Here is a 25,188-nt window from a genome sequence, read left to right on the forward strand (position 1 = left end):
ATTTTCTGTACCCCGTTACCACCACTGTGGCACCTTGTCGTTTCCCCGCCCCCTCTCTCCATTCCCTCGGTCTTGATCCCTGGTAATGGGAGGACTCCTTCCCCATAGCACTCTTGCGTTGGCTGCACCCAGCCTCAGTGCGTCCCTCAGCACGTACTCCTGCAGCCTGAAATGTGCCAGTCGGCAGCGTTCCGGGATGGACATCTCAGCATGCTGAAGGACCAACAGATTTGGGGCAAACTCAAATCCGTCTTTCACCCAGTTGTTGGTGTTCCAGCAGTGCTGGATGCCGGCTTTTCACCATGAGATACCCTTTGGTGGATTTTTGTCTCAGTTTGGGGAGTGTAAGAGCCAGATCTGTTCAGTCTGCCTGTGCAGGTCCTCATTGAGGGGCCAGCAGTGCAGAGGGTCGAAAACTTCAAATTCCGAGGAGTCAACATCTCCGAGAATCTGTCCTGGAGTCTCCACGTCGATGCAATCACAAAGAATCGCCAGTGGTTGTAATTTGTCAGGTTTTTGAGGTGATTTGGTATGTAAAAGGTAAAGGTTCTATTATTGTCACATATTACTACATTTAGAATGTAGCGTACAAAAATTCTTTAGATTTTCCTACCGTAAGGAAGATAGAATCACCACTTTATCCAGCACCCCTCACAGAAATGAGGCCCCAGTAAGGGATGAACTTGCAACCCCAGGTTTACAAGGCCGGCACCCTAACCACTGAGCTATCAGAGTCTCACCAAAGACTCTTGAAAACTCCTTCAGGTGCACCAGAGAGAGCATTCTGGCCTGTTGTATCACTGCCTGATATGGAGGCACTGACTCTCAGGAAAAGAAAATACACCAGAGGGTTGTTACCTCAGCCTGCGACATCACAGGCACCAGACTTTATTCCATCGAGGTCATCTACATGATGTGGTGTCTTATAGCAGCCTCTATCCTCAAGGACCCCCCACCCCCCAGGCCATGCCCTCTTCACTCTGCAGCCACTGGGGAAAAGGTACAGGAGCCTGAAGATGATCACTCAGCAGCACAAGGACAGCTTCTTCCCCACTGCCATCAGATCCCTGAACCATCAATGAACCAAAGACACTTTGACTTTTCGTGCACTGCTTTTATTTATTTTTTGTAAGGCAGTTAATATGGATGTTTTCCCTGTGACGCTGCTGCAAAACGACGCATTTCGTGACTTGTTCATGACAATAGATCCTGATTCTGATTCTAAAGAGTGGTTTTAACTTCCACATTCTTTTCTGAATCAAATTTAAATCCAGCATCCGCTGGTGAGGGGTTGATTTCACTTGGCCTGGACTTCAGTGTCGTTCAACCACTGGGATTCTGTTGGAGCAAGTAGCAGTTACTTACTCCTGCTCAGAACTGGACCACAAGGGCTTGGTCGGGGACATGAAGCAAAGCAGGTTTCCATGTTCAAGGAATTCCCACATTCACGGATAAATCCGATAAGGGATCCGGGAGAATCTTCCTTGCTGGGTGTCTGTGCAGTACTGTAAACAATTTGGGTAGAGAGGACCACTCCCCTGTCAGGTCATCCAGCAGGCTGGCTTCAGGGGTCAGCTGATCAGAGCTGCTGAAGGGGTGATGGGGCTCTACACTGGAATAAACCTGTCTGTTTATTGTTCACATGTGGGCTAACTCTCTACCTCTCTGTCACTCTCTCTCCCTCCCTCCCTCCCTCCCACCCCTCTCCCTCCTCTCCCTCACTGCCTCCCTCAACCTCCCCCTCTCCTCTCTTTCCTATATCCCTTCTCCCTCATTCCCCATCTTCCTTCCCTTCTCCTCTCCTCACCCTCCCTCCCTCTCACCTCAACCTCCCCATATCCTTCTCCCTCTCCATTCTCTCCCTACCCCTCCTTTCCCACTGCTCTCGCCCTCCACCCCCTTTTCCACCCCTGCCCTTCTCCTCTCCACTTCTCCTCTTCCCTCTCCCTCTCCTCTCCCTGCCCCTCTCCCTTCTCTTCCACCTTTCCTCTCTGCCCCTCCTCTTCCCTCTACCTCTCCCTCCCCTCCCCTCCCCCTCTCCTCTCTCCCTACCCCTCCCTTCCTGCATCTCTCCCTCTCCACCCCCCTCTCTTCCCCTGCCCCTCTCCCCGCCTTTCCCTCCCCTCTCCTCCCTCCCCCATAGGAGCCTTCTGCCGAAGCCACCCCCTGAGGGACTCACCTATGGAAGGTGAACCGTGGACATCACTGAGCCCTGATGAGTTTGCTCAACTACACAAGTACATCGAGTGTGAGTCGGTCCCTGTGTCCATTCGTGCAGTGTGGTGGACTGGAAGGGGAGGGGGAACTTTGGGGGGGCGGGGGAATGGGGCAATACCCACACTCCTTGATCCATCTCAGTCCAGACCCTCCCTCCACCCCCTGCATCTCTCGTGTCATGAGCAGTAAAGCCCCCATGGTCTACAGATGTCAGTCAAGGGGAGGTGAGGGGAGGGGTTGAGAGGCAAGGGAAAGTGTGTCTATGTGCATTAGTGTGCGCGTTTATGTGTGTGTGCGTGTGTGTGTGCGTGCGTGCGTGTGTGTGTGTGTGTGTGTGTGTGTGTGTGTGTGTGTGTGTAGTATTTGAATATGTGTGTATGTCTGTATGGCTGTGTGTGAGTGTTGTAACTGTGCCAGTGGATGCGGTAACAGTGCAGTGAGGGTGTGACCAGTTCTTCTATGATGTCCTGGCAACACACAGCAACCTTTGGCCTTGTGAGCACAGAACAGTGTGAGACATTCTGTGTTCCACAGATGTAGTTGCCACACCAGAGGCAGGAGAGAAGCTGCAGTTAGAAACACAATGTGACTCAGGGTCTCCACATGGTCCTTCACACATTAAAACCAGACCTTCATCCTGCCCTTCATTCAAATAATGAACTCAGAGTCAGAAACAGGAGTTATTGCCATGAACAAATCACAAAATTTGTCATTTTGAGGCTGCATCACAGGGCAAACGTTCATATAAACCATCTTCCAACAATAAATAAAACTAGTGCACAAAAATCTAAGTGAGCCGGTGACTTTGGTTCATTGATTATTCAGGAATCTGATGGCAGCAGGGAAGAAGCTGTCCTTGTGCCACTGAGTGCTCGTCTTCAGGCTCCTGTACCCTGATGGTAGCAGAGTGAAGAGGGCGTGGCCTGGGGGGTGGAGGTCCTTAAGGATAGAGGCTGCTTTTCTTAAGACTCCGCTACTTGTAGAGGTTCTCGATGGAGTGAAGTCCGTGATGTTGTTGCAGCCATTTTAACAACAATCTGAAGTTTTTTTCCTGCCCTGAGAGTTGGTGCCTCCATACCAGGCAGTGATACAACCAGCCAGAATGCTCTCCACGGTCCACCTGTAGAAGTTTACAAGAGTCTTGGGTGACATACCAAATCTCCTCACACCCCTTACAGAGTATACCTGCTAGCGAACCTTCTTTGTGATTACATTGACTTGGAGGCTGCAGGACAGATTCATACTTCCTTTCAAAACTGGGATCTTGGATCATTGTGAAACAACAGATACATGCCCACTGTTCAGTTAGTTGCCTGGAGTTGCGGGACTGTCTGAACCTCTCCTAGGCCAGACATTTAATTACTATTTCAACCAGTTTGCTCTTCTCACTCGACACCCATGTACAAATTTGCTGATGACACCACGGTTGTCGGCAGAATCACAAACGGCAATGAGGAAGCAAATAGGAGGGAGATAGATCAGCTCGTTGAGTGGTGTCACATCAACAACCTTGCGCTCAACGTCAGCAAAACCAAGGAGATGATTGTGGACTTCAGGAGGGAGTCGGGAACACAATCCAGTCCTCATCGAGGGCTCAGTAGTGGAGAGGGTCGAGAACTTCAAATTCCTGGGTGTCAACATCTCTGAGGATCTATCCTGGAACATCCATGTCAATGAAATCAGGAAGAAGGTTTGCCAGCAGTTATATTTGATGAGATATTTGAGGAGATACGATACATCACTGAAGACTCAGGAAAACCTCTGCTGGTGTCCCGTGGAAAGCATTCTGGCCGGTTGCATCACTGCCTGGTACGGAGGCGCCAACTCCCAGGACAAGAAATATCTCCAGAGGGTTGTTAACTCAGCCTGTGACATCAAGGGCACTCCATCGAGGACATCTACAAGAGAGATTGTCTTAAGAAAGCGGCTTCTATCCTCAATGATCCCATCATCCAGGCCATGCCCTCGTCACTCTGCTACCATTGGGGAAAAGGTACAGGAGCCTAAAGATGAGCCCTCAGCAGCACAAGGACAGCTTCTTCCCCACTGCCATCTGATTCCTGAACCATCAAAGAACAAAAGACACTGCCTCACTTTGACTTTTTGTGCACTGTTTTTATTTATTGTTGGAAGGCGGTTTATATGAACGTTTGCCCTGTGACGTTGCCGCAAAACACAAATTTTGTGACTTGCTCGTGACAATAAATTCTGATTCTGATTTGAAACCTCAACTCAGTATCAAGCCACAATCGCAAGTGTGTGTGTCATTTGGATTCACAGGAAAAGAAAAAAGAAAACAGTTCTGGTCTAAAACAGGTGACACAAGCTCACCTTGGCTGGACACAGTCCCCTTTTTCACTAACAGTCACCCGAAGGGTGTCACGAGCAGGCATTGCCACAGAATGAGCAGGGACAAGAACCCGCTCATCAGGGTAGGGAAGGGCGAAATTCACAAAAGGGAAGGGGTGAATTAATGGGGGGGGGTGGAGAGGGGTAAATTGCTGTTGGCTGCTACAGTTGCTACAGAGAAACGGATCGTAGGTCAATCCACAGGACTACAAGAGCAGCAGAGATGTAGTTGAAGATATAATTGCCACACCAGAGGCAGGAGAGAAGCTGCAGTTAAAAACACAATGTGAAATAACTCAGGGTCTCCATATGGTCCTTCACACATTAAAACCAGACCCTCATCCTGCCCTTCATTCAAATAATAAACTCAGAGTCAGAAACAGGAGTTATATACGTGATCTACTGGGGTCATGGTCAGAAGAGGCCACGCAAAATCATCGGGAACCCCTCCCAACCCACTTCTCCTTTGGGAAAACAGCATTGGGGGATCAGAGCCAGCACCACCAGGCTGAGGACCAGCTGCTTCAGTGGCAGTCAACGGCAGTGGGAACGCTGACTGACCAAGTGAGCTGCTCACACTAACCATCTGAAACTCTCTTTTACACCAAAAAATATTTATTTGTATAGATGAACTACTTGTCCTGCACGTGTATTGTTTGTTTGTACGTGTATTATGCCTGGTTGTATGTCTACGTGTTTTGCACTGAGGACCGGAGAATGCTGTTTCGTTGGGTTGCACTTGTACAATCAGGTGACAATAAACTTGACTTGAATTAACGAGGGTGGGGGGGGAAGGGGTGAATGCAGTGTTGGCATTCATTTCTCGAGGAACAGCAGACAAAAGCGGAGATGTAATGTTGAGACTCTCTCGGGCACTGCCAAGCCCTCACTTGCAGTACCGTGTACAGTTATGGGAGCCGTATTGGAGAAAAAATGTGCCAGCATTGGAGAGGGTTCAAAGAAGGCTGACTAGAATGATCCCAGGAATGAAAGGGTTAACATGTGAGGAATGTTTGTCGGCTCTTGGACTGTACTCGTTGGAGTACAGAAGGATGGTGGGGCGGTGGTGGTGGGGGGGAATATATCATAGAGACATTTGAATACTGAAAGGCCTGGACAAAGTGGATGTGATAATGTTTCCCATGGTAGGGGAGTCCAGGACAAGAGGCCACAACTTCAGGATAAAAGGTTGTCAATTCAAAACAGAGAAGCAGAGAAATTTCTTTAGTCAGAGGGTCGTGGAACAGTTGCCACAGGCAGCTGTGGAAGCGAGGTATTTGAGTGTATTTAGGACAGAGTTAGACAGGCATTTAATTAGACAGGGCATCGAGGGTCACAGGGAGCAGGCTGGGAGTTGGGCTGAGTGGGCGGATGGATCAGTTCATCATTAGAATGCCAGGGAAAACTTGATGGGCCGATAGGCCTACTTCTGTTCTTATTATCTTGTGAGTTAATGAGGAGAGAAGGGGTGAATATGAATTAAGGAGGGGTGAATTGATGAGGAAAGGGAAGGGGTGAATTGGCGAGGAGCGGGAAGGGGTGAATTAGCGAGGAGAGGGAAGGGGTGAATATGAATTAAGGAGAGGTGAATTGGCAAAGAGAGGGAGGGGGTGAATTGTCGAAGAGAGGGAGGGGGTGAATTGGCGAGAAGCAGGAGGGGGTGAATTAGCGAGGAGAGGGAGGGGGTGAATTGGCGAGGAGAGGGAGGGGGTGAATTGACGAAGAGAGGGAAGGGGTGAATTGGCGAGGAGCGGGGGGGTGAATTGACGAAGAGAGGGAGGGGGTGAATTGGCGAGGAGCGGGAGGGGGTGAATAGTAAGGAGAGGGAAGGGGTGAATATGAATTAAAGAGAGGTGAATTGGCGAGGAAAGGGAGGGGGTGAATTGGCGAGGAGAGGGAGGGGGTGAATTGGTGAAGAGAGGGAGGGGGTGAATTGGCGAAGAGCGGGAAGGGGTGAATTAGCGAGGAGAGGGAAGGGGTGAATATGAATTAACGAGAGGTGAATTGGTGAAGAGAAGGAGGGGATAAATTATCGAAAAGAGGGAGGGGGTGAATTGGCGAGGAGCGGGAGGGGGTGAATAGTAAGGAGAGGGAAGGGGTGAATATGAATTAAAGAGAGGTGAATTGGCGAGGAAAGGGAGGGGGTGAATTGGCGAGGAGAGGGAGGGGGTGAATTGGCGAGGAGAGGGTGGGGGTGAATTGGCGAGGAGTGGGAAGGGGTGATTTGGTGAGGAGCGGGAAGGGGTGAATTGGCGTGGAGAGGGAAAGGGTGAACCACATTAGAGAAGTGGGAGAATTTTTAAAGTCAGCCGGCGGTCAGGCTGGCCTGTGCCCGGCGTTACTCTTTGGAAGGACTAATCCAGGTGGGACATACACTGTGTCTGGTCATCTTATCCACCACTCTGCCCACCTGTAGCGCCACTTTCAGGGAATGATACACCCATATTCAACTCCAACTGAATAGGAAGAAGTGCCTGACGAATAACGTGAGTGTAACACAACTTGCTAAGCTTTGCCGAGCGGATGCTCCGTTACAAGAGAAAAACAGTTGTAACCTTCAACAGGGTCTTTCTGCCAGAAAGCCCATTCTCAGCCTTTTTAAATGGTCCAGCATCCCATTCTACAGCCCATTCACATGACCTGTAATCAGCAAACTTCAGCAAAACCTCTAGCGCGTGTTTTGAGACCAACACAGCCTTGGTCTTGCAGCCATGCTTCTGAAAAATATTTCTTTAACAGACTCTAGTATTTGTGTGGTGGTACACCACCAGCCTACTGCAGGGGGCATCTCTGTACCTGCAGGAGTACAAGGGGACAGGACAACACCTGGCCGGCTGTCAATCAGTCGGCCTGAATGGATCAAGCCCCTCCTGGTCGGGTGTCAATCACCCTTCGGGATATAAGCCTGTGCAGGCCTCCTGAGGCCTCACTCAGAGTTACTGCAGCTCTGTGGAATTCTTTGTGGATTAAAGCCTGTTGTACAGTCTTTACCTTGTGTATGTCTGATTCTGGCGAACAGTGCACCACAATTTGTCCATTAAAAAATATTCTTTTTTCAGCCTTTTCATGCTGCTGAAATTTATGACAAAAGGAAAGAAGCAGATAAAGCAAATTTGTGCTGCAATCTCCCCACCTTTCTGTTCCATGGCCCTGAATGACTTCTCACTGTCCCAGTTAAATTCCACCTGATGTTCCTGGCTCACTTCCCCAGTGTATCCGGATCCTCTTGGAATCTTGCTCTTGACCTTGGGACTTCTCCGACACCACAAAAGGACGTGTCTGTACTATTGTAGATCACTTTTATTATGGAACTAGGATTACTTATTATCGAGAATAGAGGTCTCCAAAGTGGTTGATATCGATCCCTAGGGGTCGATGGGACTATCCAAGAGGTCGAAAAATGCCAGGGGATTGAAATAGGGCTGATAAACGCCAGGAGATCCATTGATCTTTTGGAGTCAAAACTATTGTAGAGCCCGAGGTACCCCCTCACCCCCTCGCTCCGGCCCCGGGAGCCCAAGGCAACCACTTGGATGCAGATGGCACTGTACCTGATGATGTTGAGAATGGAATTGCCGTGGCCGATGGTGAAGACTTGGACCCAGCTCCGTTCGGCATCTTCTCAGTCAGAAGCAAAGGTTTTTTTTTTCTGTTATTGCGATCACTTGGTTAATTTACAGATTTGTTACTTGGCGATTGGGGTGTGGTAACAAAGTTTGGTTTGTTACTGAAAGGCCCGGACACCATGCACATGGTGCATTTGGAAACTGCACGTCTATTTATTTATTTTCTACATGCCTGGGGGTCTAGGAGGGATCAAGGATTCCATGAAGGGGTTGATGGTCTAAAACGTTTGGGGACCCCTGGTCTAGAACATAGAACAATCCAGTTCAGAACGACTTTTTTTTTGCACTTGGATTACTGTGAATATTTATTATCCAGAATATTAAAGTGCAGAACCCTAACCTCACACGAGTCCTGGTTCAATTCCGTCTGCCATCGCTGGCCCATGTTCCCAGTTTATCTTTTAGTGATAGACAGCACGGTATCAAACAGGCCATTCCGGCTCAAGAGCCCTTGGTGCCTTGTGATACCCAAATAACCTATAACCCCCCCCACCCACCCCGGAAATCAGAGCCCCCGGGGAAAACCCACGCAGGCACAGGGAGAACGTACACACTCCTCACAGGCAGGGTGGGATTTGAACCCCGATCGCTGGCACCATTAAGGCGTTGCTGCCCCAAACATGCACAAAGATATGCAAATATACATGTTCCACACACAAAACCACTCACACTGTCGAATAATTCAAAGATCGAAATACTCCTGTCACCTGGCTGTGCACTGTAGATCCATCTGAGCATCACAGCAATTTCTCTTTAGAACCATAGAGCATTTGGGTTAGGGTTATCCCTTTCGGCCCTTCTAGTCTGTGCCGAAACATTTACGTCGTCCCACTGACCTGCATCCAGTGCATTCCTCTCCCATCCACGTACCTGTCCAAATTCTTCTTAAATGTTAAAATTGAGGCCGCATTCACCACTTCAGCTCGTTCCACAGTCCCACCACTCTCTGTGTGAAGATCCCCCTCACGATTCCCCTAAACCTTTCCCCTTTCACCATGACCGATGCAAAGGTGGGGGGGGGGGGCTACATGTGGCATTGCCCCCCAAAATGAGTTATTATGCCTCCTCCCCCCCTTCCCCCACCTACAGCACTTGGTTTGTATTTCACCTACCCTCAATGGAAAAAGCCTATCTACCTTTACTCTCTCTTTGATTTAAATATCAAATCTCCCCTCATTCTTCTACTCTCCAAGGAATAAAGTCCCAACCTTTTTAACCTTTTCCTGTAATTCAGTTCCTGAAGTCCGGGCAACATCCTAGTAAATCTTCTCTGCACTCTTTCTATTTTATTGATCTCCAAAAGGACACAGCCCAGGACATCACAGGCAAAACCCTCCCCACTACCAAGTACATCTACAGGGAACGCTGCCATTGGAGAGCAGCAGCAATCATCTACACCACCCAGCACACACACTGTTCTTGCTGCTGCCATCAGGAAAGAGGTATAGGCACCATTAGGTTCAGGAACAGCTGTTACCCCTTCACCATCAGACTCCTCAGCGACAAACTCAATCAGAGACTCGCTTAAGGACTCTTACTTGTGCACTTTATTGATTTTCTTTTGTTCTCTGTATTGCACAGTCAGTTTGTTTACATTCGTTATCTGTTTACTGTTCTTTGTTTGCTTACTTGTTTACTGTGTACAATTTATTTTTTCAACTAGCATTTAGTGATGATTCTGCTGCACCCGCAGGTAAAAGAATCTCAGGGTTGTATGTGATGTCATGTATGTACCCTGACAATACATCTGAAATCTTAGGAAAGATCATTAGGTGACCAAAACTGCACACAATACTAAATTTGGCCTCACTTTTCTCTGAGTTTCTCACTTCTCAGCCTCTGTCAGAGCTTTCCCCTTTGTGTGAGGGTTTGCTCTGATGGTGAGATAGGATGGCCCTAATGGGTCTAACGGCCTCCTTCATACGGGAATCACGCACCATGAACTCAGATCAAAGCCACTACTACCATTGGAAAGTTCCCTGTCCTAAACAATAACCTCCTTAAAATTTATCTTCATTTGTTTTTGCAGATTCTACCAAGAAGGTGAAGGACGTCCTGGAAGAGTTCAATGGAGAAGGCCAGCTCTCAGAGTACAGCACGGAGCAGGTGATGGTCGCAGATAGGGTCATACCACACCAACTGCATCCGTTGCCCATCTCCCCAACAGGGTAACTCTGCTGTCCCAGGATCATTGACCATAGAAGACGACAGCACAAGACAGTCTCTTCTGTCCTCGATGTGGTGCCAACCCATATGTTCTTTAAAAATACTAAGCCCTCCCTATCCCTTAGCCCTATATTTTTCTTCCATCCATGTGCCTGTTAAAAATCTCTTAAATTCCCCTCCAGCACCATCCCTGGAAAACCATTCCAGGCACCCACAACTCTCTGTGTACAAAAAAAAACTTAACCCTGATGTCTCCCCTAAACTTCCCTTCACTTTGTACACATGTCCTCCAGTGTTTGCAATTGGAAACAGGCGCTGGTCGTCCACCCTATCTCTGCCTCTCATAATCTTGTAGACATCCACTAATTTTCCTCTCCTCCTGCTTCGCTCCAAAGAGAAAAGTCCTACCCAGCTCTGCTAACCTTGCCTCATAAGACATTTTCACCAATCCAGGCAACATCCTGGTAAATCTCTGCCTCCTCTCCATAGCTTCCACATCCTAACCCAAGCCTTAACCCCCAGCCCTCCCGAACCTCAAACCCTATCCCCAACCCTCCCAACCCAAACAAAGCCCATCACAGGAGCAGGTCTCTGCGCTGCCTATGTGGGCACACCACCAAGGAAGGGTGTGCCTGGATTCACCACTGCAGCTCCCACTAGGGGTGGTGGGAGGGTGCTTTCAGTGCCCAGTAAGGTTATTGATCGTCATAGAGGCATGGACCAGACCCTGGATGAAACCTGCCCCCGTTATGTCCCCATGAGAGCTGTGTGAACTGAGTACAGGGAAGGCGTACCGCACACATACACGCACACACACACGCACACACACACATGCGCGTGCGCAAACACAAATACAGACAGACACACACACACATTACAGATACATACACACACATATGCATATATGCATACACATACACACACACAAGTGGCTTTGAAGTTCAGGGTGACAATGACTTTGATCCACACAGGCTGGGCAGTCAGACATGGGTTTGTATTCTAGCTTTGCATGTTGAAGCCACTCGTGTCGTGAAGTATTATATCCTGCTCGGAGAGTGTACTGGTCCTACAAGCATTTCTGAGGAGTGAGAGGGTTAGCGTCTATGGATGAACCTTCCCTTAGAACCATAGAACATTACAGCATGGAAGCAGATCAAGTCTTTGTCAAATCCTTTTTCTGCCTAGTCGCACTGACCTGCACCTGGCCCATACCCCTCCATTCCTCTCTCATCTATGTACCTGTCCAAATTCTTCTTAAATGTTCAAATTGAGGCTGCGTTCACTATTTCAGCTGGCAGCTCGTTCCACACTCCCACCACTCTGTGTGGGAAGAAGATCCCCCTCATGTTCCCCCTAAAACCTTTTGCCTTTCACCCTTAACCCATGTCTTTTGGTTTGTATCTCACCAACCCTCAGTGAAAAAAAGCCCACCGACATTTACTCTGTCTATCCCTCTCATAATTTTATATACCTCGATCTAATCTCCCATCATTCTTCTACATTCTAACCTGTTTAACCTTTCCCTGTAACTCAGTTCCTGAAGTCTAGGCAACATCCAAGTAAATCTTTTTCCAACTTATTAGTATCTTTCCTTTACTTTGGTGACCAAAAATGCACACAATACTCCTCCTCATTCTTGTACACTCCAGGGAATAAAGTCCTCACCTGTTTAATCTTTCACTGTAACTCAGTTCCTGAAGTCTGGGCAATAACCTAGGAAATCTTCTCTGCCCTCTTTCCATCATATTGAAATCTCTCCTATGGTTCAATGACCAAAACGGCACACAATACTCCAAATTTGGCCTCACCAATAACTTATACCACATAGAACAGTATCGACCAGGCCCCTCAGCCCATAATGCTGTGCTGACTTTTAGACCCTCTCTCCTACTTAACTCTCCACTTTAAATTCCTTCATATGCTTGTCTGGTCGTCTCTTGAATTTCACCAAATTACCTGCGTCCACCACTGTCCCAGGTCGAGCATTCCACACACCAACCACTCTCTGGGTAAAAGTCCTCCCTCTAATATCTCCCTTGAACTTCCCACCCATTTCCTTAAAGCCGTGCCCTCTTGTACTGAGCAGTGGTGCCCTGAGAAGGAGATGCAGACTGTCCACTCTATCTCTTCCTCTTAATAATCTTGTATACCTCTGTCATGTCTCCACTCATCCTCCTTCTCTCCAAAGAGTAAAGCCCTAGCTCCCTTAATCTCTGCTCATAATGCGCACTCTTGAAACCAGGAGGCCTCCTGGTTAATTCCCTCTGCATCCTTTCCAACACTTCCACACCTTTCCTACAATGAGGCAACCAGAACTGGACATGGAACTCCAAGTGTGGTCTAACCAAAGTTTTGCAGAGCGACATCTTTCCCTCGCTACTCTTGAACTCAATCCCTCAACATGAAAGCTAACTCTTTCTTAACAATCCTATCTACCTGTGAGGCAACTTTCAGGGATCTGTGGACATGGACCCCCATGCGAGAAGCTTTTCCATGCGACCAAGAATCCTGGCGTTAACCCTATACTCTGCCTTGGAGTTTATCCTTCCAAAGTGCACCACCTCACGCTTCTCCGGGTTGAACTCCACCCACCACTTCTCTGCCCAGCTCTGCATCCTATCAATGCCTCTCTGCAATCTTCTACAATCCGCAACACCATCAAACTTTGTGCTGTCTGCAAACTTGCCAACCCACCCCTGAGACTGCAGGTGATGCTCCACTTGTGGAGCTTCTACCCCATCACCCAAGCCATTAATAAAAATCACGAAAAGCTGAGGTCCCAGAACTGATCCTTGAGGGACTCCACTGGTCACCACCCCTCCCCCCAATCCGAATATTCTCCCTCCACTACAACCCTTTGCTTTCTACAGGCAAGCCAGTTGTGAATCCATATGGTCAAGGTTCCCTGGATCCTATGAATAAGCCTTCCATGTGGAACCTTGTCGAATGCCTACTAAAATCCACATAGACCACATCCATATGACTGGTCACCATAGTATCCCAACTCCTATACTCAGTTCTTTAATCTATGAAGGGTAATTTTCCAAAAGCTATCTTTACGAACCTATCTACCCATGTTGTCACTTTCAGGAAATTATGTATCTATATTCCCAGATCCCTCTGATCTACCATACTCCTCAGTGCTTTCCCCCTTACCTATTCCTTCTGGTTACTGATCCTCTGGGCAAGAGACTCTGCAATCACCAAATCTATTCCTCCCATGATTTTGTACGCCCCCATGAGATCACCCTTCATCCTCCTGGGCTCTGAGTTATATGACCGAACCCACCTTCCCTTCCTTCTTTGGTGATTCCATTTGAACCCAGAGCCGGGCAGGGTGACAGTACGAATTACCCAGTGTATTTTGCAAGGGAGTGTGTGGGTGTAGGGAGCAGGGTATCCCCCGTGCTCAGCCCACTCCTGTTCATACTTCTGACCCATGACTGTATTGCCAGATCCAACTCCAACAGAGTCATCAGGTTTGCAGATGACATGACAGTCATTGACCTTGTCAGCAACAACAATGAGTCGCACAACAGAGAAGTGAACTGGTGCGAGACAAACCTGAGTCTCAATGTGCACATGATGAAAGAGATGATTGTGGACTTCAGGGGGTCCTGGAGCGACCACCCTCCATTGCACATCAACAACTCTGTCGTGGAGAGAGTGAAGAGCATCACTGAACTAGTGACCTATCGTGGACACTAAACATCTCCTCGCTTGCAACAGCAACTGCACTTACTGAGAAGACTGAATTGGGCAAAGCTACTGGCCACCTATTATGTTGACCTTCTCTAGGAGCTCTATCAAGACTATCCTGGCTGTCTGCATCACAGTGTGGTACGGTTGCTACCGAGAAATGGATTGGAGGTCAATCCACAGGACTATAAGAATGGCAGAGAGGATCACTGGAGTCTCCCTCCATCCCCTCCCCCCCATTAACGTGATCTACCAGGATTGTTGTCTGACTAGGGTGCACAAAATCATCGAGGACCCCTTTCACCCCGCACTCAGCATCTTGCAGCTGCTCCCATCAGGGAAGAGATACAGGAGGATCAGAGCCAGCACCACCAGGCTGAGGAACAGCTTCTTTCCACGGGCAGTGAGAACGCTGAATGACCAAAGGATCTGCTCACATTAACCACCTGAGACTCTCATCTGTACAAAGCAATATTATTTATTTATTTGTAGAGATGAAATACTTGTCCTGCATATGCATTGTTTGGCTTTACGTGTGTTGTATCTGGTTGTGTGTCTGCATGTTTTGCACCGAGGTCCGGAGAACACTGTTTCGTTGGGTTGTACTTGTACAATCAGATGATTGACTTACTGATGGAGGAGTTGTTGTGACAGGATGAGACCCTTTCCCATGGCCGCCGATAACTCTCGACTCTATTTGCAGAGCATAGACTTTGAAGGCTTTCGGACACTGATGAAGATCTACCTGGATGTGCAGGATATTCCCAGCCAGTTCTGTCACCACCTCTTCTGGTCCTTTCAGACAAGGTCAAGTGAGAAAGGTGAGAACAGTGGTCCAAACTCCTGGAGGTCTCTAATGACTGCAAGACTGGACTGCAAAGCATTCATGCATGCAATATGCTCACGGCCACAGATGGAAGGCACATTTCCATTGGGTAGTAAAAGCAGCCAGAATTGCTGGAGGAACCCAGCTGGTCTTTCAGCGTCCATATGAGACAAAGAAGTATTGGCTGATGTTTTGAGCTGGAGCCCTTCAGGGAATAAGGAGGACAAGCCAAGATCTCAGGATACAGACAGTGCCAGCTGGGGAAGGGACCCAGATCAACAAAAGGTGTTATTTGGACATGATAAGGGGAGGGATGAGAATTTATCATGTCTGTGCGAAAGGGGAGGGACAGAGCTGGGGGAAGGTGACGGATAGAAGTGAGTGGGGAGGGGGGGTTTCAACGAAAGCCAGAGAAGTCAATATTAATGCCATCTGGATGGAGGGTGCCCAGTTGGAAGATAAGGTGTTGTTCCTCCAATTTGCGGGTGGCCTCAGTCTGGCAGTGAATGAGACCATGGACAGACTTGTCGGCAAGGGAAGGGGACAGGGAATTGAAATGGGTGGCCACTGGGAGATCCATGCTATTGCGGCAGACAGAGCAGAGGTGCTCGACATAACGACCTCTCAGTCTCTCTGATGTGGAGGAGACCGCAGTATAAGAGCCCTGGAGATTCACAAGTGAAATGTGGCTTCACTTTGGAAGGACTGTTTGGGGCCCCAAATGGTGGTGAGGAAGGCATGGGCATGAGTGGAGCATCACCTGCAGTCACAGGGGTGGGTCCCATGGGGACGATTGGTGGGGCGGGAGGAGTCCCTGCAGAAGGCGGAGAGGGAAATATGTGTCTGGTTGTGGGATCACATGGTAGGTGATGCGGAGGCTGGTGGGGTGGTAGGTAAGGACAAGAGGAACTGTGTCCTTGTGTGTGGGTCCAGAGGAGACCAGTGCAGATGTGAGGGTAATGGAGGGGATGCGGGTGAGCCGACGGTGGTAGAGGGAAAGCCATGTTAGTTTATTGGGTACCTTTACACATTACCATCACACTTCACCCGCTCCTGACCCTTATCTCACAGTTTGTTCCTGTGTGGAGGAACACCAGCAGCTAATTTGACCCATGACCCCCAGGTAGGAGGTACAGGAGCATCAAAATCAGAATTTATAGAATCAGAATTTCTTTATGGTCACGAACAAGTCACCAAATTCGTCACAGGGCAAACGTTCATATAAATCACCTTCCAACAATAAACAAAACTAATGCACGAAAAGTCAAAGTGAGGCAGTGTCTTTGGTTCATTGATAGTTCAGGAATCTGATGGCAGCGGGGAACATTGACACCTCCGTACCAGCCGTGATGCAACCAGCCAGAATGCTCTCCACGGTTCACCTGTGGAAGTGTTCGAGAGTCTTTGGTGACGTAGCGAATCTCCTCAAACACCTCAGTAGGACCTAGTCCCCCCGATGCACCGTTCTGTCTGAGCCGAACCTGCTCTCGCTGTCCTTGACTGTGACTTCTCGCCTGCCATTTTGTTTCTGCAGATGCGCAGAGCGGCAAACCTGAAGATGTAAACGGGCAAGACGTGGTCTGTGTGAAGGATGTCGTCTGTTATTTATCCTTCCTGGAAGGTGGACAACCTGAGGACAAACTCAAGTGTGAGTTTTGTTGGGATCTTTTTAAAAAATATATAATAGAAACTCAGCACACATCTAAACTCAGTGCGAGGTATCTTCTTGGTGATGTAATGCACATGAGTTTGGTTAGATTGTGTATATCAATTCTGTAGTAATCAATCAAATTTCATTTTATATTTAAAGTTTAGACATACAGCATGGTAACAGGCCCTTCCAGCCCATGAACCCATGCTGCCCAATTATAAAATGCTGATATCCAACCAAACAGTTAAGTTAGAGGTAGATACAGTTGTAAAGAGATCTTTTGTCATATTGACCTTCATAACAGCAAAGGGTGAATGTTACCACATAGTTATTGAGTTGCTGAAACTTGGGTCCTGTCCCTGCTGTGTTTCATAACCACTCTTGGGCCTGTCTTTGGTTCCCTGTTACGACGTGTGAGGTGTTGCATTTTGGAAATTCGAGAAAGGTTAAACTGATCCAATTGACCACATTATCATCCAGCTCATTGATGTGTTTGTCAGCACGTTTGCAGGGGACACTAAGATTGGACACGTTATGGATAGCAAGGAAGGTTTTGAAGGTTTGCAGAGGGATCTGGATGGGGTGAAAATGCAGATGGAATTTCATGCCGACAAGGACGAGGTGTTGCATTTTGGAAGGACAAGCTAAGAAAAGACATACACTGTAAATGGTCGGGCACTGAGGAGTGCGGTAGAACATAGGGATCTGGGAATACAGATACATAGTTCCCTGAAAGTGACGTCACGGATGGATAGGGTTGTGAAGAGAGCTTTTGACTTCTTGGCCTTCATAGATCAGAGTATTGAATACAGGAGTTGGGATGTTTTGGTGAAGTTATAAAAGACGATGTGAGGCCACATTTGGAGTATTGTGTATAGTTTTGGTCACCTAACTACAGGAAAGATATCAATAAGATAGAAAGAGTGCAGAGAAGATTTACGAGAGGATGTTGCCCGGACTTTAGGAACTGAGTGACAGGGAAAGGTTAAACAGGTTTGGACTTTATTCCCTGGAGCATAGAAGGATGAGGGAAGATTAAATTTTTAAAAATTTTAAATTCAAATGTACAGCTTGGTAACAGGCCCTTCTGGCCCAGGAGCCTGTGCCATCTAAATCCATCATTTTGAAATTTCACAGGCTGGGTCCAGGGAGTCTTGTATTGGATGTCCTGGCATTTAGAACATTGGCCATAGAACACCACAGCACAGTACAATACAGGCCTTTCGGCCCTTGATGTTGTGCCAACCCATATATTCTTTAAAAAAAGTACTAAACCCTCCCTACCCTGTAACCCTCTATTTTCTTTCCATCCATGTCCCTCTCTAAGAATCTCTTACACACCCCTAAGATGTTTCAGCTTCCACCACCATCCCTGGCAAATTTAAAAAATTTCTCTGTCCGCTGCAATAGTGGGGATCTCCCAGTGTCCACCATTTCAATTCCCCGTCCCATTCCCCTGCCAATATGCACATCCTTCACAAACTGGAGGAACAACACCTCATCTTCTGACTGCACCCCCCCCCCCAACTGGATGACATTAACATCGACTTCTCTGGTTTTCATTAAAACCCTCCCACTTCTCCCCCCATTGCCTTCCCCCAGCTCTGACTCTCCCCTCCCCTCCCCTCCCACACAAACCTGACAGATCCTTACCTGTCCCCTCACCATATCCAATTAACCCCTTTTGTTGGTCTGGATTCCTCCCCCGGCCAGCACTGTCTGAATGCTGACATGTTCTGACAGTTCCTGCTCCTGCCTCATCCTGATTGTCCCTTGAAGAGGGGCTCAGGCCCCAAATGTATGTTTGTCTCCTACAGAGGCTGAAAAGACTGGCTGAAAAAGCATTTCACTGTGTTTGCACATTAATGGAGCGAGCCAGCCACAGCCACTTCTACACTTTACCAGTATCTCTCTGTTGTTTTCTCTTTCCAAGCACTCATCTGATAACTTTTTGAAAGTTACAGTCTAATCTGCGGCCACAAATTGTTTAGCATGTTTTGTGCCTCAGTGATAAAAAGCAAAGTAGGTTGTCAATCTGCGGAGCCAGGCAGTAGGGTAGGAAGTGCTCCACGGGTTGAGTTTTCAGTTCAGCGACACACCAAGGGCTGGAAGAACTCAGTGGGTCAGGCAGCGTCTGAGGAAGGCAATATACAGTCGATGTTTCATCAGGGCTGGGAAGGAAGAGATCGGCGCCTGGCTTCTTGGTGTTCACTTAACATCTCCTTACTGGTTAGGAAGGCACAACAGCGACTGCACTTCCTGAGAAGACTGAATCGGGCAAGGCGACTGGCCACCATGATGTTGACCTTCTACAGGAGCTCTTTCGAGAGTGTCCTGGCTGGCTGCATCACAGTGTGGTATGGTAGCTTCAGGGAAATGGATCAGAGGTCAATCCACAGAGCTGTAAGAGTGGCAGAGAGGATCACAGAGTCTCCCTCTCCCTCACCATTGACGTGATCTACCTGGATCAACGTCTGAAAAGGGTGTGCAAAATCATCGAGGACCCCTTCCACCCTGCACACAGCATATTTCAGCTGCTCCCAGTAGGGAAGAGATACAGGAGGATCAGAGCCAGCACCACCAGGCTGAGGAACAGCTTCTTATGGGCAGTGAGAATGCTGAACGACCAAAGGAGCTGCTTCCTCTAACTGCCCAGGACTCTCCTTTGTACAAAAGCAAAATATTTATTTGTTTGCATTTATGCAATTGATGCAACTTGTTCTACACATGTATCGTTTGTCTGTATCTGTGTTACGTCGGATTGTGTGTCTGCGTGATTTGGACTGAGGATTGGAGAACGCTGTTTCGTCAGGTTCTCCTTGTACAATCAGATGACAATAAACTTGAATAATAGGGTGGGCAGAGAGGGAGGAGCACTGGCTGGGAGGTGGTGGGGGAGTCCATGTGGAGTTGGGGGGGGTGAAGAAATGGGAATTATGGAGGGGCTGAGGAAGATGCACCCTGATAGGATGACAATGGATCATGGAATGAAGGGAAGGAGGTGGGGAGCTGGAGGAAGGAAGATGAGGGTGACAGACAGGCAGAGGAGCAAAATAGCAATACCACGTGGAGTTCGACCGAAACAACTGGCGATTTATTAAAACTGATCTACAGAGTATGATTTTGGTGCCCGTTTCATACTCTCAATGGACATGATTACAGACAGTTGATTAACTTGGTCTTGATTACAGAATGGGAGTTATAAAGATCTAGTTACTGGCAAGATAAAGTTTGATTATTGAATCGGATGCTTATTTATTTATAAGTTACACTTAGTTAACAATGGGTCTAAGTTTCTGCATAAAACAACAGTGCATTTTGCAATTGCAGTTTACTTAATCATTAATACAATTTCCTGTTAACAGCAAAAGGTGCATATTATCACATCATTAATGGTGTTCCAGAAACTTGGGAGCTATCCTTGCTGCGTCCCACTTCTCCACTCTTTGGCCTGTCTTTGGTTCCCTGTTACGACAAGAGTGAGGTGTTGAAGGACAAACGAAGGAAGGATAAAAACTTGGTCAATGGTCGGGTACTGAGGAGTGGGATAGAACAGAGGAGCCTGGAAATACAGGTCCATAATTCCCTGAAAATGATGAGGGTTGTAAAGAGAGCTTTTGGCATATTGGGCTTCATAAATCAAAGTATTGAGTACAGGAGTTGGGATGTTATGGTAAAGTTGTATAAGACCAAATTTGTGAGGTCAGGTATTGTGTGCAGTTTTGGTCACAGGAGAAATATCAATAAGATGGAAAAAGTTCAGAGAAGATTTACTAGGATGTTGCCCGAACTTCAGGAACTGAGTTACAGGGAAAGGTTAAACAGGTTAGGACTTTATTCTCTGGAGCGTAGAAGAATGAAGGGAGATTTGATAGAGGTATTTAAGATTATGAGGGGGATAGACAGAGTGAATGTAAGTAGACTTTTTCCACTGAGGGTTGGTGAGATACAAACCAGAGGACTTGGGTTAAGGGTGAAAGGGGAAAGATTTAGGGGGAACATGAGGGGGATCTTTTCCACACAGAGAGTGGTGGGAGTGTAGAACAACTGCCAGCTGAAGGCTGAAGAATTTGGAGAGATACATGGATGGGAGAGGTATGGAGGGCTATGGGCTGCGAGCAGGTCAGTGGGACTAGGCAGAGAAATGGTTTGGCACAGACCAGAAGGGTCAAAAGGGCCTGCTTCTGTGCTGTAATGTTTACTGGTTCTATTACCACAAGCCACATCCCTCTTCCCCTTCACACCTTTTTCCCCTGCAACACAGGTGAAGAGGGCAGTGAAGGGGAAAAGGAAGGAGTTGCAGGGGGAATCTGTTAATTGAACGCAGATCCAACATTTATTGCCCCTTGTCCAACTGCCTTGGGGAATGTGGGGGTGAGGCACCTCCTTGATCCGGTGCAGCCCAGCTGACTGCCACGCTGTGCGGCAACGGGGCCAGGCCCGCCCCTCACAGCACCTGGGGCAGGTAGAGCCACAGCACATAGTGGCACCTGGTGCTTTGGGCCCATGCACAGCCCAATGCAGCCGCACACGAAAGCGACCATCGGGATGAGGGCCACGTCGGGTACAATCTGCTTCTAATTTGATAAAAAGCAGAGGGTTGATCTAAATTTTCAATTAGATTTACACATACAGTACTCTTTCGTGGTGCTCAATTACACCCAATTGACCTACAACCCCTGGTGCATTTCGAATGGTGGAAGGAAACCAGAGCCCCCAGAGGAAACCTACACAGACATGGGGAGGATGTACAAGCTCTTTGCAGACAACGCGGGATTCATGCCCTGGTCCCATTCGCCGGCGCTGTAACGGCATTGCGCTAACCGCTGCACCCACTATACCACCCTACTAATATTTGCGGTTTATTGTTTCCCTAACAGTTACCTTCAAGTTGTATGACACTGATGCAAATGGCCTCCTGGACAGCTCTGTAAGTGTTTCCGTATGTTTTTGGTCCATCAATGCATTTCATGCACAATATTTGTTATTTGAGAGGTTGGTCATGGCCACGATTAACATGTAACCTAAACAGCGTTCTGGACCCACTGCAAATCACCTGTCGTCACAATCGCTCCACAGTAAACACAATATCACTGGCTCTCCACTCAGCCCTGGATCACCTGGAAAACAGCAACTCATACTTATAGCTGCTCTACCTTGACTACAGCTCAGCCTTCAACACCATCATTCCCTCAGAGTTGGTCAACAAGCTCCAAACCCTGGGTCTCTGTGCCACCCCCCCCCCCCCCCCCCACTCACCCTCAACAACTGGATCCTTGACTTCCTCATCAGAAGACAGTCAGTATGAATTGGGAACAACGTCTCCTCCTTACTGATTAGCAACACAGGTGCACCCCAAATCATGCTTAATCCATGGCTCTACTCATTATACACCCATGTCTGTGGGGCCAGGTACAATTCCAAAGCTATCTACAAGTTTGCCGATGACTTGTAGATAGATCAGCTCGTTGATAATAACATTGGGCTTAATGCTATCAAAACCAAGGAGTTGATTGTGGACTTCAGGAGGAAGTCAGGGGAACATGACCCAGTCCTCAACAAGGGCTCAGCAGTGGGGAGGGTCAAGAACTTCAAATTTCTGGGTGACAGCATCTCTGAGGATCTGTCCTGGAGCCTCCAGGTTGATGCAATCACAAAGAGGGCTCGCCAGTGGCTATACTTTGTGTGGGGTGTGAGGAGATTCGGTACATCACCGAAGACTGGCAAAAACCTCTACAGGTGTACCGTGGAGAACATTCTGGCCGGTTGCATCACTGTCTGGTACGGAGGCACCAACACTCAAGGCAGGAAAAAAAAACTCCAGACGGTTATTAACTCAGCCTGTGACATCACGGGCACCAGACTTTACTCCATCAAAGACACCTACAAGAGATAGTGTCTTAAAATGCAGCCTCTATCCTCAAGGTTCCCCACCACCCAGGCCATGCCCTCTTCGCTCTGCTATCATCAGGGAAAAGTACAGGAGCCTGAAGATGAGCACTCAGCGGCACAAGGACAGCTTCTTTGCCAACCAAAGTCACTGCCTCACTTTGACTTTTCGTGCACCAGTTTTATTTATTAAGGTTGTTTATATTATTGGTGAGGCCAATTTTGGAGTATTTTGTGCTATTTTGGTTGCCTAACTACAGAAAGGATCAAAAGAGGGCAGAGAAGATTTACCAGGATGTTGCCTGGGCTTCCAGAACTGAGTTACAGGGAAAGGTTAAACAGGTGAGGACTTTATTCCTTGGAGCGTAGAAGAATGAGGGGGAGATTTGATAGAGGTATTTAAAATTATATGAGGGGGATTAAACAGAGTAAATGTAGATCGACTTTTCCCACTGAAGGTTGGTGAGATTCAAACCAGAGGCCATGGGTTAAAGGTGAAAGGGGAAAGGTTAAGGGGGAACATGAGGGGGATCTTCTCTACAAAGAGAGTGGTGGGAGTGTGGAACGAGCTTCCAGCTAAAGGGTGAACGTGGGCCTGATTTTAACATTTAAGGGAAATTGGGGCAGGTGCGTGGATGTACAGGCTATGGGCTGGGTACAGGTCAGTGGAACTAAGCAAGAAGAAGTGCTTTGGCACAGACTAGAGGGGCAGAAGAGGTTTGTTTCTGCCTTGTAATTGTTCTACATGAAAATTTGCCCTGCGATCCTGCTGCAAAGCAACGAGTTTCGTGTCTTGTTCATGGCATTAAATTCTGGTTCTGATTCAGATCACTTAGCAACCAGCAGGAATATTGGCAACATGAACACTAATCGTGGCTGACTCTTGCACCTTCTCCTGCATACCATCATCGCCTCCCCACCATCAGTGAGCTCGCACCCATGGGGGGGGGGTGGGGGGTGCAGAAATCACAACCCTGGATCACCTTGCACGCAGCGTAGAGCGCTAAACATGTACCCTGCACTTCGACAAAGACATCCCCTGCCGGATATCTGGGCCAGAACCAGACGAGGAATTTCTGAATCAGAATCAGAATTTATTGCCATGAACAAGTCAAGAAATTTGTCGTTTTGCAGCAGCGTCACAGGGAAAACATTCATATAAACCACCTTCCAACAATAAATAAAACTAGTGGACGAAAAGTCCGAGTGAGGCCATGCCTGTGGTTCATTGATGGTTCAGCGGCGAAGAAGCTGCCCTTGTGCCGCTGAGGGCTCATTTGCAGGCTCCTGAACCTTTTCCCGGAGGGTAGCAGAGTGAAGAGGGCATGGTCTGGCGGGTGGGGGTCCTTGAGGATAGAGGCTGCTTTTTAAAGACACCGCCTCTGTTGATGTCCTTTGCAGTGAAGTCTGGTGCCTGTGATGTTGCAGGCTGAGTTAACAACCGTCTGGAGTTTATTCTTGTCCTGAGCATTGGCATCTTCGTACCAGCCAGAATGGTCTCCACGGTTCAACTGTAGGAGTTTTCGAGCATCTTCAGTGACGTACTGAATATCTTCAGACATCTCAGAAAATATAACCACTGGCTCACATAAGATTCTCATCCTGTGGAGAGTGCTGACTGTGAAAGTTCTGCATTTAAAGCCTGGCCTTATTTGCCTTTGAGGATGGTGCCCTCCAAGAACCATGGTAGAGTATGCACATGTGTGTGCGCGTGTACAAACCTGTACTAAGCTGATAATAGGTCCAGACAGGGTCAGTGCCAGAATGCGTGTTGTGTGGTGGGGGGGAGGGGGCATTATCATGACTGGTGTGAGCTTACAAGCTCACTCAGCAAGGAGGGGATTGCTGTGTGGGTGGTTGCTGGCAACTACTTGCCGACGAACGTTACAGTCTTCGGTCCTTCTGATGTAGCAGATAAAAGAGCTGCTTTTATTGCTGGGAGAGTCACTAGCGTGTGTCAAGCTGGACGCTTGTGATGCTTGGCACACGCTAGTGGCGCGGACTGGGCTGGGTCTGGCAGCGAGCGATAGCCGCCAGCGTAGGGGGGGCACAACACCTCACTTGGGGGGAGGGAGGGCAATGCCCGTGGATTGATGCCGGCCCTGGTGCCCAGGTCAGGTGGAAAATAGGCTCATAAAATATTTTTGTAATGGGTGCTAAATACACATGATGTATGTCTGGGTTTATACATGTACATGGTGAACAGAACAGAATAAAACAACTAGAACAGTTTATGAAAAGGGTAATGACAGGTAATTTTATTCAAAATGTACATGACATTTGAGCTGATCAATAATATAATTGTCAATGAAGTTGAAGCCCTGCTCATTGCTGCCCTTACCTGTGACCTCCCATGTAATAGAGTTTTCTGTGTGTAAGTTAGAATTTTCTTGACTTGCAGTGCGATCCTTTAATTTTCTCCACACTTTCTCCATCCTGGATGACAGGTTAATGCTCTCGCACTCGAAGAGACAATCCCCCTTGGTAAACAAACAACAAAGGGGCACAATACAGCAATTGCTTCATTTGACTCCAACGCAGCCCATCTCATGTACCTTTCTCTCCATTTGTTCCTATAAAAAGGCGAGCTGGAAATGAGTGACTATCTTGTTCTTGGGAACATCAGTTGATACTTCGAAACCCTGAACTTTTGGCAATGATTCAGGGTCAATTCTATTCCTCAGTCAGTCCAATGTCAGTTTGAGATGCGGAGGCTTTTCCGTCTTCGGGCCCTGTTTCATTATTATCGTCTTCAGCTGGCAATT

General features: G+C 47.9%; 1 protein-coding gene across 7 annotated transcripts in view; it reads left to right on the forward strand.

The window, feature by feature from the left end:
* The window catches only part of LOC138764694 (diacylglycerol kinase beta-like), a 137,305-nt gene that overhangs the window by 27,899 nt on the left and 84,218 nt on the right, over positions 1 to 25,188 (forward strand). For all 7 annotated transcript variants that reach the window (XM_069940923.1, XM_069940922.1, XM_069940924.1 and 4 more), the window contains exons 2-6: positions 2,144 to 2,248; positions 10,222 to 10,298; positions 14,761 to 14,878; positions 16,418 to 16,531; positions 21,415 to 21,464. In XM_069940923.1, coding sequence (XP_069797024.1) covers positions 2,182 to 2,248; positions 10,222 to 10,298; positions 14,761 to 14,878; positions 16,418 to 16,531; positions 21,415 to 21,464 — 426 coding nt within the window. In that variant the 5' untranslated portion in view covers positions 2,144 to 2,181. The remainder of the gene's footprint in view (positions 1 to 2,143; positions 2,249 to 10,221; positions 10,299 to 14,760; positions 14,879 to 16,417; positions 16,532 to 21,414; positions 21,465 to 25,188) is intronic.

The sequence above is a fragment of the Narcine bancroftii genome, chromosome 5 (assembly GCF_036971445.1).
Source record: "Narcine bancroftii isolate sNarBan1 chromosome 5, sNarBan1.hap1, whole genome shotgun sequence".
Classification (NCBI taxonomy): domain Eukaryota; kingdom Metazoa; phylum Chordata; class Chondrichthyes; order Torpediniformes; family Narcinidae; genus Narcine; species Narcine bancroftii.